Consider the following 26,395-nt stretch of genomic DNA (forward strand, 5'->3'; position numbering starts at 1 on the left):
GAATAAGCGTCTACACAACTCTAAAGTAACAGACTACAATTCAAACCCAGGAGGGCCTTACTGTACAACCAATGACAGGTCATGGTCTCCACTGTAGTAAAACTCATAAACTCAAGAAAATTAGATTTATTTTTTATTCCTTTGTATTTTTCTTTGAACAAGATCCTATCATTCAAATGCCTAAGCTCAGATCATAAAAGATTGCTATAGTTACACATTAATTCTTGCCTTACATTTAATTCCATAAAGGCATTTTGCTCTGTTTTTTGTGCTCTTATTTTTCTAGTCCCAAGTCATAGAGGGAAAATATATTTTTGTTTGGAATATATCTCTAGCTCAATTTCTTTCCAGTAGCGTGACTTTGATCAATTCAGACATTTGTCACTGTTCACACACACACCCCCCCTCATTTGTAGACGTCACAGGACGTAGAAACAAGATGTTTAGCATCAACGAGAAGAGCCTGTATGTTCTCTCTGAAACTTTCCTTGCTGCTCAGCTCTGTGCGTGTGTGTGTGTATAGGTGTGTGGTGTGTATGTGTGTGTGTATGTGCGTTTGTATGTGTAAAGAAAGCTTTAGAGGAGGATGGGAAAGAGAGTTTCTAAGAGAGAAAGAGAGAGAGGAAGAAAGAAAAGAAGAGGCAATAGAAAGAGGGAGAGGAAAAGAGAGAAAGGAGGGAGGACTGCTTTATAGCTGCTAAGATTGCAGACAGAAATAGCACACAACCACTGTGAGCTGTATGAGACTCAGAAACCCAGACTAAATTGTGTTCACTTTTCTTAATCAGTTACTCAGAGAGAAGGAAATGACATCTGGTCCTGTCCTCTTCTACATCTTGATTTTTGGAAAATATTGTAAGTATGCTCAGTATTTAATTTTGTATACCTAAGTATTTTATGAAATTATCACAGGTACAAGTGTTTCTTACGTACTTTATGCTTTTAAGATAAAAATGCTTTTTCTGACAAAATTGTAATCTCACTTCAGAATTCTTCTTAATAAATTTCTGGTTTATATTAAAAACTGGACTTTATTGTCTGAGTCAGTAATTAAGCATGACTAGCATGTTATATAAACCTATGCTTCATAACAACTAGTTTGTCTAACTGATATTAACAATTATTTTATAAGTAGTTTTCTAATATTTCAACAGGAGTAGCCCTTAAAGAGATTGAATTCAAGGAATATGCCCACTGAAATGTCATGGAAAGTCTGCATTTGTTCCAGTTCTTGTGTAGTTGTATCGTTCCGTTGTCCTAGTCCTTTGTGATTTAATATCATAATTATGCCTCCTCAGAGAGAGATGTGTTCATAGAACTTCTTTTTTAATTAGCAAGATTTTTCACTGTCTCTTAAAAGAAAAAGAAAAAACACAAAGAATGAAAAACAGACTCATGAGGAGCCTAAATGGACATTTTACTTTTGCTATGACAATTTTTGCTTTCTCTGTGTGCCATAGGTTATTTTTCAGAATTTTTGTTAATCAAAGGAAAGAGTAGTTCTGCATGAAACCCTATTTTAATTATTTTATGTAAATAGAAATAAAATGTTTTTGTTTCTTGGGTAATAAATAATTAGAAAATCAAAGCGAATCAAGAAGGAAAACTTTCTGGGTACCTTTAATACCTTGTGATGCCAGGAATAAATAAGATTTAACAAATTTAGACTTGGCAAGCATGTTTATATTTCTCTAGCTCTTAAAAGTTTACAAAAGTTGTTTACACAAAGATATCCTATTGAGGAATGGCTCAGGGTAAATTTCAATCTGAACTCTCCCAATTCTGATGTACCATGCCACACCAAAGTTATATTTTTTTCCTTTCTCTCATTCTCTCCTCCTGACCTCTAGAATACCTCACTTTAATGGTCAAAGGCGGGAGACAGCATCAAAATAAAAAAAAATAATAAAATAAAAAAAATGACTCAAAGTCCTGGAGGAACATTCTAGTTCCTAACTTTTCCATCTCTAATCTTGATTGCTGACATTCCCATTTTTTAACTGGGTGGGGAGGGGATCAATTTGCAAAACTTCACCAGAAATTTACTGTTTCTAATTATAATCTAAGTGTTTAAACTATCAAAGTTTTGAGATTTGCCACCTATAGCCTCATAAATCAGTAACAGATTCTGCCATCTCTTTTTCCATTTAGTGAAAAGAATAAATTGAATAAGCCAAAGAATACTTCCAAAATAGGCATTCTAGTATGAGGAATCAAGGGTATCTATGCATGTTCAGGGCGGGTTGAAAAGCTTTGGCTCAAGTGCTACCAGACATTTCAGGTGAGTAAAAAAAGTTCATACTTCCATGTTCTCTTTTATTAATCAAAAACTATTTTCAAGAGCAGAAAATATAAAATAGATAATAATAATGATGATGATAATGTCAAAACCTTCCAACTTTTTAAATTTAAGTTTTTTTATTTAAAATTTTTTGAAAATGCAATTGTGAGTACTGGAGAACTGCAAGTTCTATTCCTTCTGTGGCTGCCACACAGGATGAGGGCATAAATATCTGAAGCTGAGTTTGGCAAGCAAGATGCCTGGCTGTCTTGGTGTCACCTGGGTGGGTGGAGTGGATGAGGCATTTGACAGGGACTCCTGAAATAGCAACCCAATCCCATGACTCACCTTTTAGTTTATCTCATCACCCAGCTTCACCTAAGAGAAGATTGTCTGGACATCCAGCAAAAGAAGTTAACAGTGACATAAAAACAAAGTCTTAAATCTCAATAATTACCCCATGGTTCTTGTTGTTATTGTTATTTGTTTTTATTTATTATTTATTTGTTTGTTTATTTTCATTTTTTAGGCGAGGCAAACCTTGGTTGACCTCACAGATTACAAGGACCTTGTCAGTTTATAATCCCTGGTCTTCCTAGGTGGTCTCCCATCCAAGTACTAACCAGACCAGAACCTACTTAGCTTCCAAAATCAGAGGGGATTTATTTGTTTGTTTTTAATCCACTTCCCTGTTGCCTGGGGACAGCTGTCATGGAACACAGCTGACCTAAGATGCTTAGCCGTCCTGTCCCGTACTAGCTCTATGGCTTTTGACAATGACTTACCTTCTCTTAGCCTTAGTTTATAAAATGGCAATAAAATCTCTTTTACCCTATCTCCTCCGGGATCCCCTATGTTTGTTTTTTTCTTACATAAATTACCTCCCTGAATCTTCCAAACAACTCTATTATGTAGTTACAGTTAAGCAGGAGAGAAATGCAAGGCCCAAGGACATTCGGCACCTTGTCAGAAGTCTCAAGGAAATAAATGCCAAGATTCAAATATTTTCAAAGTCTATGCTCTTTCCCCTAGACCATGAATATTCTCAATAGTGCTAATGTGTATAAAAGGGCTTTGAAAATGTAAAGTCCTTTATAGACTTAAGCAATTATTAGTCACCCTTTCAACCAAAAAAATACTTACTGAATGCCAGTCACTTTAATACGCAGTAGGACTGGATGGTGATTACGGCATGAGCCCCGCCCTCGCAGGGTAGAGTGGCAAAGAAAGAAAGTTATTCTGGAATTAGCAAACAATGAGACAGGTACACACAGACAGGTGTGACATTAGATTCAAAAAAGGTTTCCTTTTTCGTTCTTAAAAAATTCCTCTGTCTATATTGTAACAATGCTAATTTCTTAGTTTCAAAAACGTATTATGTTGTGTAGGATTTTACCTTTAGGAGAAGCTGGGTGAAGAGTAAATGGAACCTCTCTATACTGTTTTTTCAACTTCCTAGGAGTCTATAATTATTGCAAAATTAAAATAAAAAAATAGTCCTCAGGAAAAGTTATATCTTAAGTCCTTAAATGCTTCCCCATTACTTAAACAGAACCATTAAGCAAAAACAATCATTGTACTGAATACTTTAGATAGGAAGGGAACAAGAGAAATAGAAAGGGCTCAGACACGAACTTGATCCACTTTAGTATTTGCCAAGGACTGACCCAGCTGGTAAGGGCCTATTTTTTAGATTCCACGTGGATACCTACAAGACCATCTGGTCTTTGCCTTGGGTCCCAGCACTGGCATTTTTTCCTAGCAATTCTGTTCTCTATGAAGTAGGGTAAGGGAAGAGGCTTTCCCAGAACAGACCATTAGAACATGAAAAACAGATCATTAGCACATGAAAAAAAGAGAACACTAATATATTTATCCCCGCTCCCAAAGATAGAATAAACTTTCCAAAATGCAGACTATAGAAGTATCTAATATTCCACCTTATATTTTGGAAGACTGCTAACAATTTTGCGTTATTCTTACTATAATTTGGAATCATTTTTAAGTTTCAAATAGAAAGAAAATTAACAAGTCTGTACAAATGCATCATCATCATCTGTGTAAAGGAAACAAATTATTACATTTGTGAACAGAAGAGTTTCGCAAGCATAATTTCACACATTAAGACAAACTTGTTAAACTGAAATGCCTGGAGTTGGATATTCTAGTTAGGTAATTTTTTTTTTTTTGGTCTGAAAAACTGTAAGCAATTTACCATTTGATTTCAAGTCCTATGATTGGGATAACGTGTGTGGTTCTTTTTATATCTACCTTTTTTTGAGAATTTTCCGTGGACCACTAACTATGCTAAATGTTTTACAAATCTTATCTGATTTTGTCCCTATGATAACCCTCTAAATAGTCTCATTTTACAAAATAAGAAAGAGAAAATAAGAAATATTTAGTAGCATACCTGGCATTACCCTTATTAAGCGCTGCAACAAAGATTTCACTTCAAGTCTGTGTCCCTGAAAGGTCTATGCTAGAAGAATGTGATTCAGTTCTAATGCTTTCTAAAGCTATAACATCTTTGGATTAATTAGGGCCACTTTATTTCTTAAATCTTTCATAAAAAGATGTCTTTTTTAAAAAGTCAGTGCTCCCCAATTATTTCTAAGAATTATTCTTTGGGAGACAGACTTTTGGGGCTCTTTCTCTATTCCACGTGGAGCTCTTGCCTCCTCTCTCCACCTCTCTCTCCTCGTCCTTTTTCCACGAACCCTCTTATATTGCCCAGGACTCCAGTTCTCATTCTATCATGAAACGACAGTGCTCTCTTCTTAGCCCTGTCTCCAAACTCAATTCCAGGTCTACCTTTAGTCATGGTGTTCAGCTGAACCAAAATGTCACCCAGATGATTAGCTCCAAAAAAAGGACAGGGGATAATCTTTATACATTCTTTGATTTAAGATTCAGCCTTTTTAAAAGACAGTTGAGATTTTAACTATTTTGTTGTTGTTAGAGAACTGAGCATGCACTTGAACAGAGAGGCCATACAATTATGTGAGCTATTTCATTTTTAAAAATATCTAATTGTGCTAATGTCTCCTAGTGATCTTTCCTTTGGCTCTTACCTAATTCATTTAAAGGAAAATAACACAAAGAGTTTTTTCTGCCTCCAGCACTCTGAGTTTCAAGTGAATGCTCTCTGCTTAGATAGTTCCCTCTTATGTCTTTCAAGTACTTCTTTATTTAAGCTTTATAAAATCAAACTCTTTTGAGTTCAAAGGAAACTTAAAGCTTAAAGAGTACAATACCTTCATATTTACATTGGAAAAAATTAAGATTGTATAACTGTGCTCCCTTTTGTTTTCAGCTCTATTATCCTTTACTCACTTTCAAAAGTGGGTCTCCAAATTTCATAGGTAGCATAAGAAGGGCAGGAAACATCAGAAGGGTAAAACATCACCTGAAAATAGAAAAAACCTAACTGAGGTTATGAAAATAAATTTATTATTCACCAAAATCCTAGCCTCAAAGATTAAGACTTTTCCAACACACTAAGTAGTATAATCATTTTTCACATACCTGCCTGGTAGATAGATACTTTAAATCATCCTCGCAACCAAGGAGAGAGTAGAAAGAGGAGAGAAGGTTTCTGATTATACCTTCTCAAATCCATGCTTGCAGTCAGTCCCAGAGGAACTTTAATGAAAAGGGCTTTTAAAATTCTCAAAGTATATTAAGATCCAGTGGATGTTTTCACTATCTACATTCCCTCTCCCTCTCCAGCCCATGCTCCTTTGCTCTTTCCCAGACAACTAAACTGTTTAAAAATACAGCTCTTTCCATCCCATACCATGCAGTTAACGAATCTGGCCTTGGGGCCATCTCCCTAAGGTGAGGGGGTCATTATGTGCTGCAGGTAGAAAAATGAGCTGAGCATTTCTTTATAGATATCTAGTGAAGCTCAAGTGGAAGAAACTTTCCCAACTTCTCAGGAGTAATTTGTAGACTCTTAGAAACCCTCTGCTTCCAGTTTCAAGACAGATGCTTTCTTTTCTCTAGATACCCAGCCCAGAGAGCTTGGACACCAAATATCTAGTTGCTTAACCTTGCCCATAACCCTGCACCCCGCTAAAAAAAGAATACTGTGTCTGTCTTTCTGCCTGTGATGATGCTGGCGCCAGAGAGAGGAGGCACTGCTGAGACTGTCCACATTAAGTAGAGTCCACTGTCAACTTGCTCTTTGCCCGCTCTCCCCACTTAGCACACACTCCTCTTCCTGAGATGGAGTAACACGTTTTCCAACCTCGTGGGCTTGGGAAGGATACTTAGAGAAGTGATGCAATGCATCTTCACTGTTGCAGAGGTATTAACAGCTCATGACTGGGCAGCAAACAAATCCCACACTGGTGGTAAACTGTTCGCTACTGTGCCAGTCCGATTTCCTGTTTATCGTGTGGGATGACACTGTCTTTGCATTTTGATTTCAGGTATTGAAATGAAGTGGGTATGTGAAAATTATAGTCTCCCTGGCCACTGTCCCACCTCTTTCAAGTTTTGATCCTGCTGTTGCTCAGTTTCTCTTCCTTTTCATCTCTCCCACATGTAGTCGGTTTAGTGTCAAGAGAGATCACTTTTCTTTTTCCCAGGAAAATTTGCTCTCTTGGGCTCCAAACAGTACAGGACAGGGCAAATTTCCCCGAGCCGTGGGAGACCAAACCCTGCACAGAGAGAAGAGGGTCCTTTGGCAGAGAAAGAATTCAACACACGCACCAAAATTAGAGTCAAAAGAAAAGTTTATTAGAAAAAGGGTAACACTCCACAGACAGAGTGTGGTCTCCTCTCAGAGGTAGAGGGTGAGAGGGACCCTGAGTGTTCAGGGAATTCAGTCTATATGTCATTCTGTAGTTCCTACTTTCTTTGATATGGACATACAGTGAGGAAGGGGAAGGAGAAGAGTATGCAGCCTAAAAGGCATGCTGGCTGTCCCAGCCTTCCATCCATAGGTTCCCCGAGGTTTTAGCTCTAGGGAATGAATGATTTTATTTTGTGCAGGGCACAACTTAAAGACTTTTTTTTCCTGTTTCCCCTTCACAGTGTGGAGAATGGATTGTTAGCAATCCCAGTAGAAATTTTCCTTTGTTCTGCAGATGTCCACCTGGCCTGGCTGCAGGGCTGATCAGCATATTGCAGTCTTTGAGTATAGCTTGATTAACATTTTAATTCTCTTGCCTCCTCCCTACATTACAGACATTGATTTTTAGTTCTCATCAACCAGTGCCTCTTTCTGCCCTAGCACTTGATTTGTCCTTTTTTATCTTAACCATTCTCTATTTCTTAGTCTCACCCCACCTCCTCACAAAATACACACAGAGAATCTCTCTTCACTCTGTCCCAAAATTTGCAACCAGAATTCTTATTTTTACTCACCTCTTCTCTCTAATATTACCTCCTCACAAATTAGGACTTTCGAAAATAATTGCCTATTAAGTATACTATATGCAGATTACACATACACACCCATTTTGTGGTTTCCTGGGTTTGTGGACATTTTGACTAATTTTTGCAGTATTTAGTAACATGGCTCCAAGATCGGATCCTCACAATGTGAGGAAGTAATGACCCTGCAGTTTTCTGTAGTTGTGGCCTTCTAAACATGCAAATCTTACTTTACAGATTTGAAATTAAAATGCTATAGATTAAAACATGCAAATAAACATGAATCGATAAATTTTGAAGAAAATTTATAAATGTATATACCTGGATCTACTGAGAGAAATTAAATAAGCTGCCCCATAAAGCTTTTTTTTGGGGGGGGGGGGGAAGCTTTTATCCAGGCTGCATACTGCAAGTATAAATTAATAAAAAATAACTGTTTAAGTTCTCAGATGCTTCAGGCACTGACTTCTAAGATAAAACACTATTCAGGCTGCCATTATGTTCCCTCACAAAAGCTCTGATCTTTATCTTCCTTTTTCATCCTCTTCTCTCATCTTCCATGGCTCATTCCAGCCTTTTGATATTTTAATATGTTCCCACACATATATATACCCAGAGCAGGCTAGAAATGTTTGACTCATTTTCAGTAGTTCAGAAAATTTGCCATTTTGACTTTACTTGTTGTGTCTGATTTGTTGGAAACTGCGAAACTGCTTCAACATTTATAAATGTTTCCACTTTCTTACACATTTCAAACTTAGACAAGAAGACATCACCAGCCCAGCTTTCTGCTGGGTTCTCCTAACCTCCATTTAACCTCCCTCTTTGTGTTAAAACCAAGAGAGGTGGCTCATTTGGCTAAGTTAAATTTAGATTTTTATTTCTGCTCTTCTGATTGCAGTCTTTAACCCCGATCTTTTGAGCTCACAGCACAATTTATGCTCCCTGTAAAGGATTGTTTTTGTTTGTTAAAATTCAGTAACTTTTTTCAGCAACTGAGCATTTATGCCCAGTGTTGACCTGACATAATATGGCAAATCATTTCTCCATCAAATCCATTTTAATGGGAAAAAAATCTGTACAAATCTTTTTGTAGTGCTGCTGATTCTTAGACATCTTTTTTCAAAGTTTCTGTGCTAATATATATAGCAGGTTCAATATTATCCTCATAGTCCATTATAGTTATTACCTAGGACTTGCTGCACAAAAAAATTAAAGAGATTTATTCTCTTCCCTCTAGGCATTCACAATCTAAGATAAAGAGATATGAATAGACAAAGACTATAATTATTAAATTACAATGTAAACATTTGTAGGGCAAAACATTTTATCACTATGATATTCTCTCAACATTTGCCTACGGTATAGTTATAATGAATGCCTGAATAAATAAATGAAGAAGGAAAAATCAATGTGGGACTGATCAAAAAGAATGGAACTGAACAAGGCAGTGTATTATGAAAGAATCAAAGAAAGAATGGTACTAACTGGTGTTTAATAAAAATAAATAGTGTTTGGGGACAGAGAGCTAGCCTTCAGAGATAAAAGAAAAATTCAGTGAAATCACCCAGCAGCTCACAATATAGAGGCAGGGTAAGGAATAAGCTAAGACCTATGTGTGTTGGTAATGTTACCCTTTATAAAGCCATTGTCTGTAATCCAGTCCTAGAATGAGTTCACATGTAAAGAAACTCATCTAGAACAAGGGTACTCACCTTGATTCATGCCTATGAAAAGATTTAAACCGTAATCCATTTTAAATGATCTACACGAGTCCTGTTAAAGTTCCACGCCCTTAAAAGGGGTTAAATATGTGGTGACAGAAAGAAATCTAACTGTGGGAGGTGAACACACAGTGTAAATATAAATATGCCTTACTGTTAAAGTGTACAGCTTATCGGATTTCGTTAACCAATGTCACTACAAAAATAAATTAAATTTTAAGAAATATATAAAGTTCCACACCCTCCCATCTTCTCTATCAGTCTTCGAGCCCCAGGAGCCTTTGATTCTTTTAGCCCACGAGTTTTCTCTCTCTTTGATTCTTGACAGTGTGGATGGCCTCTCTTCTCACCTCCCCATCACTCCCGATGCGTTCCTTACTAAACATGCCCCTCTCTGCAGTCTTCTTGGGCACAAAGCTTGTTTTCTATTCTTACTAATTGTTTCAGGAGAACTCACCTCTCAGTTTTTCTCTTTTTTTTCTTCAGAAAGCACAGGATGGGGGAGGAGTTCAGAGAAGAAGGTTAAAAAGACAATGCCAGCATTCTCTGTCGTGACACGTGAGGTTGGAGAAAAATGTTATAAACTATTACATACACATACACACACATACTTTAATTGTTTTATCTCATCATTATATTAAGTGTATCAAAATTAGATATAGTATTTGGTAAAAAAAAAAAAATTCACATTTTTAGACAACAAATCTCAGATATACAGAAGTGAAGTTTTATGTTTCTATGACTGAAGTCAAAACTCATGACTCTTACATAAAATGATAGACATTTAGAGTTGCTAATTCAAAGTAGCTTCATTTAAAAACCAGGCACTTTTTTTTTTAAATTCAGTCTTAATCATTTAAAAATTCTTACCCACTTCACCCTTTCCCCCTTCTGCCCAATAGCATCTAGATTCAGGGGCAGCTTCTGAAATGTCAAAGTGGAGGGATAAGTAGAGAGATGATTTATAGCAATTTTGTCAACTTCTTGTGAGATTTAACTCCTTCCTCCAGGTGTTGGCATCAGCACTATCAAAGCATGTAAACACTTGCACATTTTCCAGCTACCAGGGTTAGATAATCTGGATGCTTCTCATCCAAACAACAACAACAAAAAAAACACTTTATATTGACTACTCATAGCCAGCCTTCTTTGGAAAGCATAAGAAACCCTCACAGGTCCTTCCTCACCTGTCAGGAGCCAGGGGAGATTTAGGACTGACTCAGATCCCATCTCTAGCTTGCCCCTGTATCATAACTACCAGGGCCTCTGTCATCAAACAGGGCATATGACTTCTGCTACAGACTTGCCCTTTCCTTGGGCTGCATATTAGGATTTGAAATAAGAATCACTTCTGCTTGGGCAACTTCCCCAAACTTTCTTGGTGATTTCCTCCCCATCCCTACCCTAAGGAATTTTAGATTCCAAAAGGACAAGATGTTTTGTTCTCACATTTAGCTCTCATCATTTTCAGAAAAATTGCCTTGAGGTCATCACATATACTTAAGCTTTTCTACAAGTTGTAAAAGGCTGACTCAGTGTTCTGTGTCCTACAGTATATGATCTTGGTATTCAAAGCTAAGATGATAAAATTCAAAAAAATAAATAAAAAGAAAAATATTCTCTCTCAAGCAGATGTTTTTGCATTCAAAGGCCATGAGTTTTGAGCTTTGGAACCCAGGCAAGAATTTGACTATTCTAGAAAGGTTCTTTTGTGCTCTACCTTTTCTGGACAGTGAAGTACAATCTAACTATCTAGTTTGGGTGGTGGAAGGATAAAAAAGGAATAACCAGGAAGGAAGCATATTTGGATATATCATAAAAGCATGAAACTCTAGGGGCAGAAAACTTTTCCCTTCTTTCCTCTAGGTTCTTTGGCTGGTCCAAAGTTAAATTGACATAAGACAGATTCACAGGAAAAAAAATTTGTATGTACGAGAGCCCCAAAGATATGAGACCTCCCTCCCACCATCCCCACCCCCAGACTTCGAGTAATTGACGCTCATACACCATCTCCCTTCCCTAGAGAGAAGGGAGCAGGAGTCGGGGGCTTCAAAGGGGAGGAAGACAATTCACAGGAAGATGAGAAGAGCAAATGTTTGGTGAACAAATGTTTGCCATGCCATGCAGATCAATGTTTCTGATATAAAAAGTTATCTCTGAAAGTAGCTCTTTTTTCCGGGACAAGCCACCTATAAATTGTCTTAGGCAGTTAAGGGAGAGACTTTTCCTGAATCTGCTGAGTTTTAATTGATTTCAGCTCAAAACAACCCGTGTGCCTAAGTGGCATATTTTTGAGTAATGTACGCTGCTCCCCTTCAGAGCATTTGGCAAGCAGGAATTATAAATATGAAGCCACAGTTACAAAATGTTTAAATCAAATATTTAGCAGTATTTCCCAATAATGTTAAGTGCACACAAGTGAATATACCTGGTAATATTCACTTTCAAAAGCTAAAGGAAAATCAGAATTTTCAAAATGTACATAATGGTGGATAGGGTTATTCACTTTATCAAAGGGGTGTCTTAATTTGGTAGCATTTTTCAAGTCTCATGAAAATGTGCCTATCATGTTTGGATTCTCACTCAAATATCACAATTCAAAATCCTATACTCTTTTAGTACTATTTCCTCCCATTCTTCCATTCTGTTGCCCAAAGTGATTCCTCTTATTTCACTTATACTTGATTTTTGTATTATTTTTATTTTTAACCTCTTTGCCCTACATTTTACTATATGCTTTCTTCTATTGTTCTAACCAACACCAGTTACAATATTATAGATGAAAACATCAAAATATAAAAGTGTTATTCAGCTTGTGAAAAATCCCAGATCATCGTGTTTGTCTATTAACTTTCTTCCATAGATACTTTCTGATAGAAAGTAAAAAAACCAATGGTTTTTGATAAATAGTCTGGCATGCGCTCTCATCTTACCTGGAGGCTGCCTTACCCCAAACACTCTCCTCCAGATGGTCCCCAGGAAATTATACTACTTTTGAATTTATTCTGAGGGAATTGCTGAAAATATAAAAATCTATATTATAATGTGCTTTATTCTATATACTTAGCACTAGACCACAGTTATCATATACTGATTATTAACACGAATTTTTTATATTGCTATAGTTGTAGTTAGAGTCAGTTACATTATTGAAGTTCTGGTTAAATGATAAACACCTGTGAGTATTGTTTAATTAATTCTCACATGAACCCTGAAGAATAATGTATTCTCACCTCTTCAGATGAGGGACTAAGTCTCAGATTTAGAAATTTGCAAAGATTTGTAAGTGCTTAATTCAGGACTTGAACTCAGGTTTATCTGACACCCAAGTCAGGGTTCTTTACATGCACCACACAAACACCCAAATCATGATACATAATGCTGTATACTATCTCTCATTTTATGGGACATATATTCTTATTCCCATTTACAGATGAGCAAACTAACCAAGCAAATTGAACTCAATTCAGATCTACCACTATTGCTACCCAGGGAAAGAAGAGAAGGCATTGCAGGAATAGGTAGAGTGTGAGCAAGGCTACAGACACTGGAAAGGACTTGGCAGGTTAAAGAAATGATGAGAAGTTTGAGGTGGTTAAGAGCAGGGCTGAAGCAAATGTCTGGAGATATAGAGAAGATCATTGGAACTAGATCATGATGTCTTTGTAAGCCACACTCAAGAATGTACTTTGGACTACAGTAAATAAGTAACTGAAATAGAGGTTTTGCAATGAATGATATAAAGAGATTTATTCGTTAGAAAGTAACTCTGGCAACTTACCAAAAATAGACTAGAATGTGAGAAACTAAAAGCAGGACCTAAAGAAGTTGTGGCCATAGAACTTGAGTCACTAGAGAGGTAGAGGCCATGACCAAGTGAAGTCAGCTGCTGGTTTTTACATTTTCCTAAGACCTTAATACAGTTCTGATTTTTTTTCTCTCTGACCAGAACCTATAAAATATACAAAATACAGGTGGGATACAATACAAAGTTTTCGTTTATTACCCTGAATACGATAATTTGGCATTGGACTCACAAACATTCAAATGTTACCGCTACTTCTCATGCCAGTCATTTAATCTACTCTACGCCTATATTTACCATGCCTCCTTATTTCTCTTGTGTTATTTACTAATTCACTGTTTTCTTTAAGGCAATTGATAAAAACATAACAGAAAACACTGTTAACAAAGGTACATACCGTGATGGACAATAAGTGGACAAAATGTTTATACACACAGTCATTTGAATCAAATAGAAGATACTTATTATCTAGAAGTACCATCTATACTCTTTAATCAACAAGTAACTTTGAAACACAAGGCGGCAACTAAGAAAGTATCAGCCAACAAATTTAAGCGATTTTACTGCAACTGTAACTTCCCAACAGTGGAATAACAGCATGTACATACATAATTTAAAATATTATATTCATGGGGCCAACGCCTAATATTTATAGGAGTATAATTTTACTTCCTCTGTTTTAATACATTTTTATATTTTAATCAGTAGTACTATCCATGATGAGTTTTAAGCACAGGTGTACATTCATTACTTTATTTCTTGGATTTTCCTTTATAAAGGGTGCAATAAGAGTAAGATGAAATGGGGCTGAAAGTTTAAGGCACATCACTGAAAATATATCAGCAATACCGTCAACCCTCAGCACATTTTTAATCTCTCTAAAAATTTCAGAACCATAGTCATGTTATCTAGAGAAATAGCTTGCTCAGAACATCTTTAAGAATATACTATATCATTCTTGCAGTAATTATTAACTCAAGTATTGAACTAAGAGGGATACATGACTGAAAAGGGTCTTTTTTTGCAAATACTGTATACATTATGTAAAAAAAAAAATAACATGGCTAATGGCCTCTAATATGACTGGAAATGTTATAACTCTAAGTCACAGAAATCTAAAAAATAATTTCAATATATTTATGAAAAGAAAATTAGTTCACGTTCATCTGGACTAAGTCATAGCTTTCCACTGGGTAACTTACTTTCTGTAGCAAATTAAATGCACATTTGGAAGCTGTATTAACTCTTTAAAAAAATGCAATCAGAAAAGCATATACATTCCAGAGTTGCAATATTGATGTGCTAAATAGGCTGATAGGCTGAAAGAATTCCATACATATGAAATGTGCAAAGTTTTGTTTATCATTTCCCAGAAAAAGTAAATCCCAAGCCAATTTGTCAATTTGTAGAAACCAAGCTAATCTAGGAAAATGGAGTTTTGTTCATTTGATTAATACAGATGTATATTCTAGGTTCCAAAACTAAAATCCAACCTCTCTTTAGGATTTTTACCATAATTTGATGACTAACTATAGCTGTGGTAAAAACAGTATTATTCCACAGCAGCTTTACTGAAAAGCTAGTCTTGTTTTGAAATATTTGTCTCTTTATCTCTTTCTTCTCTAATTTTTTTTTTCCTTTTATCCTTTCCTCTCCTCACCCTACAAAAAACAACTAAGGTTTCTTAGTCTAGCTGTTCTATAGACAAATCCCTGGTCCCTGAGTTGCTATGAGGCTGGTAAATGGCTCATGTCCCTTGAGGAAACAAATACGTGGTGGCCAACTGAACCAGGATCAGGCCCTGGATGCCTTTGGGAGGTATTTATAGAAATTGGGTCCTAACTGGCTAAAGCTGGAGTCTGGAGAGAAAGGCCCCATGTAGATTTTCACAGCACCACCTTTTAAAAATACTATTCTACATTTTTCAAATACAGAGACAATTATTCATTCTCCTTCGACTAATTTTGTTTTGAATTCCTCCAATATGTGTAGCACCAATACAAGCATCAGAAATTAATGTTGGACAAAATAAGATCCTTAACCTATGAGAATTTATATTCTGGGGAAAATAGGCAAATAACAAAAATGTAAACTAATAAAATGTAATAAATATGGAAAAGAAGAAGAGAAAGAACAGTGTAATAGGATAATAACTAGCAAAGAATGTGGAAGGACATTAGATAAAGTGATCTCAAACAGTCTCTCTAAGGGAGAGACATTTACGCTGAGACTATATAATGAACAACAGCCAGCCATGACCCCAGGGGAAGAACAATCCAGGCACACAGGTACACTAAACAGCTAACTCAAAGGCCGTGAAGTAAGACCACCCTTAGCCTATTGAGAAGACAAGTCAATGTGGCTGCAATTAAGCAAGACAGGAAAAGTAGAAAGAAACCAAGTCAACGAATAGGAAAAAGTGGCTCATTCACTTGAAAGGTGAGGGTAAAAAGTTTGGATTTTATTCTAAGAACAGCAGGATAACAGTTCAGGACAATGAAAGAGGACATTTTTGTGGTCTAACTTATTTTTGAAAGATCCCTCTGGATGCTGTATGGAGAACAGGATGAAAAGGAAAAGTAAAAGCAGGAAGTCCAAGGGAGAGACAGTTGCGGCTAAGAAATGACAGTGGCTGACACTGTAGGAAAAGAAGCAGAGATGAGAATTGACACATGTGAGACAGTCGTGGAGATGAAGTCTCCAGTTCTTGCTAAAGGATCACAGGAAGGAGGTGAGGGACAGAGAGAAATAAAATCCTTTATCCCTAAAAGATGAAAGAATGCAAACGGAATTGTAAGGGTCAGGGAGCAGCAAAAGAAATTTTCTTTTAAAGGAGAAAAAAATATAGAGAAAAATGTCATGAATCTATGGCTTATCTACTAAATAATTCAGTTCTAGAGAAATGGTGCTGCCACAGATGAGCATCCAGTTTATTTATTGATCTAATGATCTGGGTACAGATGGGCAGGTCAATAGGCAGCCCAGGTGGCAACTTCAATAATAGAGTATGACCAAAAAAGAGAAAATGAATCCTTCCTCACTGCTTAGACTGGTGACTTGAATTAACAACCAGTTCCCATCACAGGCTTCACTCTTAATTTGAGATGGCAGTGTGGACAGAATAGGAAGTTAGGCAGTCAGTGACACAAACGAAGTACCCACAGATAGCTATGGGTTCTAGTGTTCATTAGAACTCAGTCATGAGCGGTTTGCGAATGGAGGTGCTTGACAAAAGATTAAGAAGAGTATTAACTAGTTCTCGATAGACATTTATGAGAAAAGGAAGGTGTAGGCAGTATCTACTTGGTATCAGAATAGGTCCTAGCATCAAAACGAACCACATGTGATTCTTGGCATCTCAGCCAGTATTCAGCCCATGGTCTTTACAGTTTCATGGACTGATGATTGATTGGGTGGCATAGATTCTATTAAATATATTTTTAGCACAGTTGTTAGTTACAATAGAAATAACCTAGGAATTAAGACCAGTAGACTTAGACAGAAGAGAAATTCATGTTTAGTACATGCGAGGGACTCTTTCACATCGTTAGCTTCCTCTGATCAGACCAAAACCCTGGGAGAGAGGTTTATTCACCCCTGTGTTCTAGAAGAGGAAACCGAGAAGTTCTAAAACCTGCCCAATGTCCACAATGACACAGCTTGGAGCCTCTTTGCCCAATGGCAGATGCACTTCTCTTGTGCTATGGGCGTGCAGTACAGGTGTGTGGAGCAGGCCTTGGGGACTCTGTTGTCCGAGGTTGTGGTAATTCCAAGAAAAGGCAAAAGCAGGGAAACACAGTACTCAGTATTAAATAAGCTGCTTTAATTTTGCTGAATAATTAGTAGTTTTAGGAAAAAAACATTAAAATGAATCCCATGGTAGATGTTAGTAAGAAATTAATAGGCACCATGGGAATTCTAAAAAGGAAGCAGGAGCCACTTAACCTGTAGCCTGCAGACTGCAGTCAGCCAGCAGTCACTGCCTTGAGCTGCTCCTTAATAACGTTCAGAATCCTGCTTATTGAGTCCACCCCCAAAAGAGAAGATCCTCCTCCCTATGCATCATGAAACATCTATGTCACATCCAGTAAAACCTTGTCTAACTCTCGTAGCCTGCAAATGCCTTTGATATTGTTCTTTGTGTTAAAAATGAGGTGGGAGAGAATCAGAGATTCCTGGTCAGGAACACAGATGATACGGAATGACGTATCTTATAAATAATATTTCTGGCATTAAAATTCTTTGTGTCTCACATCCATAATTCTCAGAAAGCTTAAAGCACACAGATATTACACACACATACACATATAGCTGTATATAATGTCTGGGTAATTTATATTCATTCAAAAAGCATGTGGGTATGTGCCCTAATACCAGGCAAAGGAGGAGTTAAATATTCTTCAAATAATAAAAATTTTAAAACCTAAAACTTTGCAAACTGCTTCAGCTACAATACATTTTTTAAATAAAATATCTACCAAACTTATTTTTAAAAAAATTTTACTTCGAAAGATTTCAACCCTACAAAAATACTACAATGAACATCTACATACTTTTCCCCTAGATTCACCCATTGTTAACATTTTGCCACATTTGCTTTCTATTTCTTACCAAATATACATACGTATGTTTGTAACCTACAGGCTACAGGTTAAGTAGCCATAATTTTTTTCTTGCTGAATGATTTAACAGTAAGTTACAGACATTATGACCCTTTGAGCTTAAATACTTCAGCCAGTATCTCCTAAGAATTACAGTCTCCAACCCCTCATACAGTTACTAACTACAGGAAATTTAACATTGATAAAATAAGACTATCTAATATAAAGTCCATATTCATATTTCAACAATTTGTCTTAATTTTGACCTTTATAGAAAAAAATTATTTTTTTCTAATTCAGGCTTCAATCCAGGATCAGACCTTGCATCCCCCAACCACAGTTAGTAGTCTCTAATCTGAAGACAAAGACATGAGTTTTGAAGAGTGTGGGTTAGTTGTTCTGTAGACTATTTCTCAATTTGGGTTTGTCTGATTCAAGACTTCTCTCTTATGTATACCTAAAAGTATACCTTTTGCAAACACAAGACGGTTGCAAGAGTTGTCATAGAAATCTGCCAGCTACATGACATATTTGGGACTGATCTCCTGTTAATACGTTGTCTTCACATTTGCATAAATTTTTCTTTATATGATTCACAGGACTTCCTATTTTCACACCTCACTTGTTCTTTTAATTGTCCTCTGCCAATCTTCAAAGACATCACATATTCTATCCTCACTTTCAGTCATTTCTGAAGCCTTAAGCCTAAACCTACAGCTTGCTATCACCTGCTAGCAATTTTCTGGGTTCCTTTACCTAGATCCACTCATAGTTCTCATGCTCCCCTCCAGGATAGAATTGTATTGCTATTTTCATTGATCTCCTCTGCATCAGGAATACATTCTAGATGCAACAAAGAGAAAGACCAAGCAATGATGGCTTAAATAAATAAGAATTTATTTTTCTCACATAAACATAGTCCAGAGTAAGGGCTTGCTGGCACTGGATCAGCATGTTAACCATGTCATGAGAATCCTAGGCTCTTTCTGTCTTTCTGTTCCACCATCCCTTGTTCTTTGGTTATTACGTTAAACACTTTTCTCCGAAGGCATAGAAAGATGACCTTACCGTAGCACCAGACATTAAGTCTGTACTTAAAAAAGGGAAGAATAGCACGAAGTTTTATCTTTCCTTTTTTATCAGGAAAGCAATAGTTTTTCCAGAAATTCCCCCAAGAAGACTTCTACTTCTTAGATCTCAGTGGTCAGAATTTGGTCACATAGCCATGCCTAACTGCCAAGGCAGCAGGGACAGTGGGACACAGGAGTACCGTTAATGTTGAGGCTGGTCATCTCATCTTCCAGCACCGAACACATTGTCACCACAAACAAACTGGGAATTCCCATATGAGAGGAAAGGGGAAAATAGATAATGGGTAGGCAACCAAGAGTTTCTCTGACTCTTCCCAATCACTATTTAAATGTACTTCCTAATTCTGTTCTATATTTTTTCTCTGTTTTACTTCATTTATCTTCTCTCCGTAGTACTTCCTGTTGAAAAATGAACTTTCAAATAGTTATATTAACACTTCATCTTCTGCCTAGACTCAAATAACAACAGCTGATTCTCTTTTCTCCTTTGACATGTGAGGAAACCTGAAATCCAGCAAGATGGAGTGACTTGCCCAAATTTGCCCATCAATTTAGAGGCACACCCAAGAATAAAACATAATTCTACTGAATCAGTAATATAGTATCTGCCATTCAAAAAACATAGTACATATTTTTCTCCTCTGCTCTGTTTGGTCCCTCTTGCCTATACTTTGGGCATTTAAATTTAAAGTTCTTTATGAGGCTTCATCAATTCAGGTGTTCATTTCTGGAAACTTCTCTATAGAGAAAAAATAATGAGAAAATTATACTTCCTCCTTTTAATTTTTTTAATTTACTCTCTAAATGTGAAGAGAGGAGAAGCTAAGGTAACAAACTATCATCTTCATTGGAAACCATTGCTACATATGAACCACGGATTTATAAAGCTGCTGACTCTAATACAGCTTTAAAGAAACAATAGAAAATGTCTATTTAGATGCATCATATTTGTCTTTGACCTTGTGGGGAAATACCTTTGAATACTCAGGGCAACACAAACATAAAATAACCTGATGAAGCAGCATCTCACCCTTGCACTGAAAGATATCAAAAGTGGGACAGATTACCCAGAATAGAAATGATCAGAGAGGAAATCAGTGCAGAGGTATAATTATGAAATGTAAGATTTAGGATGAAAAAGAAGATACGCACAGATACTGTCATAAGCCCAGGAAGGGGAGGCAGAAGTACAACTGATTTTTCAGGGACTCATAAGCAAGTCAATACAGGGGGACTAGTAGAAACAGAGTAGTTAAAAATACATGTTCTGAAATCAGACAGACCTGAGTCTACATCTCAGTTCTGCCACTTGCTAGTTCTGCAATCCCCAAGCAATTTACTCCTTTATGCCTTCTACCTGTAAAATCACGATAATATCGACGATCATTTAATGGAGTTGTTATGAGGATGAAATGAAATAAGACATGCAAAGTGCTTAGTCCACTGCCTAAACTACAGTAAATGCTCAAAAACATGAAAGAAAAAACAACCAATCAGGGCGAAAGGTTAATGTAATAAACTCTTAGGTTTAAAAAACTAGATGTGGCTAGTTAGGGATACTTTGTAAGTCTAAAGTATAAACAAAAGAAAGCCATTAAAAACTTATTACCCAGACATGAGATGATACAGATTGGAATCACAGTTGAGACAGTAGGAATGGAAATAAGATGCTGAACGGAAGAATTATTGACAAGAAATGCAACTGCCCTTAATTTAGGATCTTTATTTCTTGGCCGTGCTACTAGCATAATCAATAAAACTGACAGCTGTGACATCAGTGAGCATGAATAAAATGTGATGGTTTGAGAGTCAGGAGTTTTGTCATAATTTGAAATATATGCTAGAAATGTATAAGTAGAAAATTTAGAAATTTTGACTACGTGTTGGGGAATATGTGCATTTATTAAATAAATATTTACTGAATGCTTACTATGGCAAAATACTAAGCCCCAAGCAATATTTATGATAACATAGCAGCTAACTGAAGATCACTTATCCTAGAGCATCAAAACTTTCATTCTTGAAAACCCAGACATTTAAAAAAAAGAAGAAGAAAAAAAAATCATGTTCTTTTTCAGGTCCTTATTCATAGCTCACTCTTTACACAGACGTCTACCATGTCTGAGTATCTGCATTTTTCGCTACAGCAGATTCAAAAAATAAATTAGAAATGGTAATTAGAGTACTGAGATTACAAAGGCAAATTAATGATATTTGAAGTGACAGTGAAGAATTGTGGAGAAAAACTGTAAAAAGTTGACAGAACTCCAAAAGCACAGGAGTCTGTGGTCAAATTTATAGGACACAAGTCCCCTCAAAAGGCCCGGAAGGCATCAACGTGATAATCCAAATTCACAAGGGAATGTTAATATTGTATTTAATAGATTTCCAAAACTTTACAAGTAAAGCTAAACCCAAAAATCCAATCGGAGACACCAGTATAGAAACTTCTGACAAGTTTTGCTAAAAGGGGGAGATAAGAAATAGGGATGTAACTGGTATGGAAATGATGTTTTTTTCTTTTGTCTTTTTTTTTTTGGAAAGGAGACATAACAGCATGTTTTCAGTTGTTGGGACTGATCCAGGAAAATTGATGATGCTAAGAGGAGGGAGAACCATTGGAGTGTGTCCTGAGTAGGAAAGGGGATGGAACCTGGAGCTGATCTGACAGACTGACTAGACAAGAGCAAAGGCAGCCAGCTCATCTGCAGCAAGGGCGGGCGGCAGAGCACATGAGGGTGGTCCATGGGGCGATGTGTTGGGGGATTTGCAAAGTTCCTCTGATGGTCTTGGTTTTATCACTGAAATAAGAAGGCGAGAAAAAAGGTGCTGGAAATTTGAGGAGAGAAGGAATAAAATAATCATCTAGGAGACTGAGAGACTATATGAAAGAGGTACCAATTGCTGTTAAGCATTAAGGTCCCTCTTAAATTTGGCTCATAGTTTTGAAATGAATCATGTGCTTTTTTCTTGTCAAGATTAGCCATACAAGTTCAGGTCTGGGAGAAACAGATGTAACTGAAGCTGTAGCTTTGCCACAAAAGTAAGTCAAAAAGGGCAAGTTTTAAATGCTGCAAATCAAAGAAGAAGAAAAAAAAAGGCAGATTCATAAATCTCAACTACTCTGTTTTGAGATCTAGTTATTCACTCATAAAGATTTACTGAATGATACCCAGGTATAGGCCATCAGTGAGCATGCAGAATAAACCAAGCAGCTATTCCTGGTGAGGCCAGATGAGCTAATTGTGCTCACTTTGCTGGAAGTGTGACCACCCTCCAGAAAGGATTTACCTGGCAGCAGCTTAGTGGCCTTTGAGCAGATAAGGTGGTAATTCATCTCAGTAATCTGTAATGGAAGCAACTCATTTAAAATTTATTTTGAGATCCACAATGCTTGATTTTAATTCTGTTTTTGTTTTTTTTTTAATAAGCACCCACAATAGAATATGCCATTTTTAAAATGTGGCTGAAACTATTCATATTGAAAAATATACAATTTAGACACAAGTAAAACAGAAATAGTAAAACTCCTTTCAGGAACTTAGGAGTAAAACCATGGAACTTCCTTTATTTCTCTATAATTAAAACAAACTTGAATGCCCACTTTCTCAAATAGCAGAAAACTTAATCTACTTCTAGGTAATCCAATCATGTTCTGTTTTCTTTCTACTTTTTATCCTTCATTATGTTTTGGGTCAAGCCTCTACATCCTATGTCTCCTCTTCTCTCCAGAAGTGTTCTAAGTTGGGCCATATTTTTTATGTCATCTAGGCTTTGGTAGGAAAGGCACCTGCTTTTGGTCCTTTGTGTCTACTGCTGGGTCCTCCGCACAGAAAACCACACCACCCATCATTAGTTCCTGGTTCCCTCGCCTTGTCCCTGTCAAATCCATTGCTCCTCAACAGTCTCCTGTTGCCTACATCATGTAGGTCAGTATGAATCTTCCTCCTGCCATTCATGAGACTTCTGGTTGGCTAGCTCCTTCCCGATGATTTCCATCCCCTCTTGGGAGCCTGTTAAACTTCTGGACATTCTGCCATTCCGCTCCAAGACTTTATAAAATAAGAGAGTTTAGAAAGGGGCTCTCTGTCTCTGGTCCTATACACACAACATCTTCTTTTCTGTTCTGCTGTGGCTGTACCGTGTGCTGGGGGCAGAGAATGTCCACTGAGGTTTGCAATCCCTTTTTCCTCACCCAGCATAGTTTCCCATTACTTTTTCATCCTTCCTCCAGGTTATCCGTTTGGTCTCACCCCAGGGGAATGGAAATTTCCTCTAATCCATTTCTTCCTGCCTTCTGGTGGCTTCTTCTATCTTTGGGGGCAGGAAAACTACCTCATTATATGTTCAATCAGTCAAGGTTCTACCAGAGAAACAGAACCAGTAGGAGATAGATAGATATATAGATATATAGATATGAAATATACATATGAAAAAAATCACACACATAAGAAGTGATTTTTACATTTGTACTATTTATGTACATATCTATACATATGTACGTATGTATGTGTATATGCATATATGTGAATAGATAGATAGATGTAAATATAGATATAGAGTGATTTATTTCAAGGAATTGGCTTACTTGATTGTGAGGTATGGTTGGGCACATTTAAAATTCATAAGGCTAGAAATTCTTGGGAAGGAGCTGACGCTACGGTCCGAGGAAGAATTTCTTCTTCCTCAGGAAACCCTCAAGCCCACCCCCATTATTGAAGGTAATCTCTTTTACGTAAAGTGAACTGATTGTAGATGCTAAGAACATTTAAAAATGCCTTCTCAGTAACACCTGGGAAGTACGATAGCCTAGCCAAGTTGACATATAAAATTAACCATCCCATACACATTCTTTTCATTCTGTTTACCTGTAGTCACTGTTCTAAGACCTTCAGACAAGTCAACCTTTTTGAGCTTAAAGAAAAAGAAACATTATCTCCCCAAAAGCTTGGCACTTGTATTGGAAATCTGGGCTTTCAATATTGCTTCAGCTAAAAGTTTATAAATTAATTCAGGTAGTAATATGTTTCCTGGTTTTCAGCTATGATTGCCCTCCCTATGAAGCAATGAATATTACTGAATAAATGAGTGAATGGTCCTGGAACCAAAAAAATTTAGGGGGAAAGAAAACCTCAGTCATTATCTTCAAATGTTATTCCACCAGCTTATCAGATGCCCATGTATGAGCCAAGATTTTTTTTTAATCAGATCAAATTTAATAGAAAGATATCAGAGATATGAACTTATTAAATTTTTAACACATTCTGCTTAGCTTTTCTACTTTTTTTTTTTCTTTTTGGCTTGGTTTTTATGGGAAGTTATTTGCACCAGGCATGTCCTTATGTTCTCCTGGGCTAAAAATATAGGGAGAATAATTGTGGACTGTGGCATGGACCTAAGTTAAGCTGGTAACAATGAATAGAGAGCACTAATGAAAAATCAGTCCATTTCTATTCAATTCAGCACGTATTTTTTATTCTCATTCATTATTCATAGATATTTATTGGCATCTTAAACTACCACGCTATGGAACTAATATAAAATGATATTGAATGTGAACCGTAATTGAAAAATAATAAGTAAACAAACCAACCAACCAACTACCATGCTAAGCACAGGGAATTTTGCACGGGTGATTTTGAGACATGGTCTCTGTCTTCAGAGAGCCTACCAAAGAAACATATATGGACAGCAATTACAATACAGTGCAATAAGGGGATAAATTGGGATTAGCATAGGGCACTAAGAAAACAGAAAAGAGGTATATAATCTAGTTTCACGGGGAATAGAAGCTTTCAGGAGGAGGTGATATCTGAATCCTGAAGAAAGCATAGGATATGGCAGGTAAATAAGAAAACCACATTGCCCACCCCACTGCCGTTTTATTGGTAGAAGACAGCAAAATGCATGGCACACTTGGGAACAGCAAACAGTTCTGTCTTTGGGTCAGTTCTGTGTGAGGACTTAAGTCAGACAGAATGAGGATAGTCAATGAGAAAGGCATAATTCTGGGCACAGAAAGTATCCAATTTTATCTGGAGCTAATAATTAAGTTATGAAAAAGAATATAATAGATTTAAAAAGAGAAACTGGACTGAGATAATATCATGAAAAGATATTGAGTGTCTGGATTTTGTTAGGACAATTGATTTTTTTTTTTGCTTTTTTTCAAGCTTTATTGAGATATATAGACAAGTGAATTTTTTTTCAAGGCTTTTTTTTATACAGAGTATACATATCTCAAAACCTCAAATTTAAAGTCTAAAATGTTCCTTTAAATGATAGCTTCTTTTACACATCTGCTATGTTATTCATAGATTCATGGAACTAGTTCAAGCATCCTGAAAATATTCTATAGCTGATTTCTTTACTTTTGGCAGAATATACTTAAATCATCTTTCCAATTTTTTGAAACTTCTAGAGATTGTCTTAGTAATCCAATTATTGTTTAATAATCTTTGTAGTTAAGAAATTATTTCTTAGAACTAACATGAAATCTTCCCTGACATTAGTGGACATAAACTTAACCTCTTCCCTAAACTACTTGTCAAGAACAACAACAATCACCACCTTTCAAGAGATGCACCAGCTGCACGAGTTCCTCTGGTAATGTCTATCGACTTCTAGTATGTCTTGATCAATTAGAAAATCTAATTGAAGCCACTGAAGGAATTCATTGCCTGTCCCACAAGTAACGCGTGTGTCGGTCGTTGGTCAGCATGGAGAGTTTTCCTATTCATTGTTCACCACTGCCTTAATTCTGGGTTTCTCAGCCTGGGCATTACTGACATTTCATGAAAGATAAATCCTTGTTTTGGGGAGCTGTCCTGTGCATTGTGGGATGTTTAGCAACATCCCTGGACTCTTGCTATTAGCTTCTCCCAAGTCCTTACAATAAAAATGCGTCCAGACTTTATCAAATGTCTCCTGGGGTGCAAAATCACCCCTGATTGAGAACCACTGGCCTTGTCCTATCTAGTTTCAAAACATCTAAAGAAAACTAACTAGTATTACAAATCAGGAGGTTTTTTTAGCTATACCTAAGAACCCATATTTTCACACATTTGAATTATCTGTAAATAGCTTCAGATTATTTTTATTATTAAAGCAGTACTCACTTTTTTTGAAAAGTCTAAATTTTCCTAAGGATATAAACTACAGAGTAATATCTCTTCTTTTGACATTATTGGTTGCTTTTTCCAAAGATGACCGTGGTTAACAGTTTCTTGTTAACATAACTTTATAAACACAAGTATTATATATCTTTTATTTTATATAAATAAGATAAAAATATAGACTGTTGTTCAACATACTTTCTTAATGATATATCTTGAATATCTTATATCAGTAGATGTGCATCTACCTCACTTTTCAAATTGTTGAACTGTATATATAAATATATAGTTCCATAATTATACCATATGAATTAACAATCCTCTATTACAACTAATATTTTATTTGTTTTTTTAGATATCTGAAATAGTTATTGATAGTCATCACTTAAGATA

At 36.4% G+C, this 26,395-nt stretch overlaps 1 protein-coding gene across 1 annotated transcript in view; it reads left to right on the plus strand.

Moving 5' to 3' along the window:
- Window positions 1–754: 754 nt before the first annotated feature.
- Window positions 755–26,395, plus strand: part of RXFP1 (relaxin family peptide receptor 1) — an 84,905-nt gene continuing 59,264 nt past the window's right edge. Inside the window, exon 1 of the mRNA XM_025050400.1 lies at window positions 755–855. Coding sequence (XP_024906168.1) covers window positions 807–855 — 49 coding nt within the window. The 5' untranslated portion in view covers window positions 755–806. The remainder of the gene's footprint in view (window positions 856–26,395) is intronic.

This window comes from Pteropus alecto, unplaced genomic scaffold (assembly GCF_000325575.1).
Source record: "Pteropus alecto unplaced genomic scaffold, ASM32557v1 scaffold166, whole genome shotgun sequence".
Taxonomy (NCBI): Eukaryota; Metazoa; Chordata; class Mammalia; order Chiroptera; family Pteropodidae; genus Pteropus; species Pteropus alecto.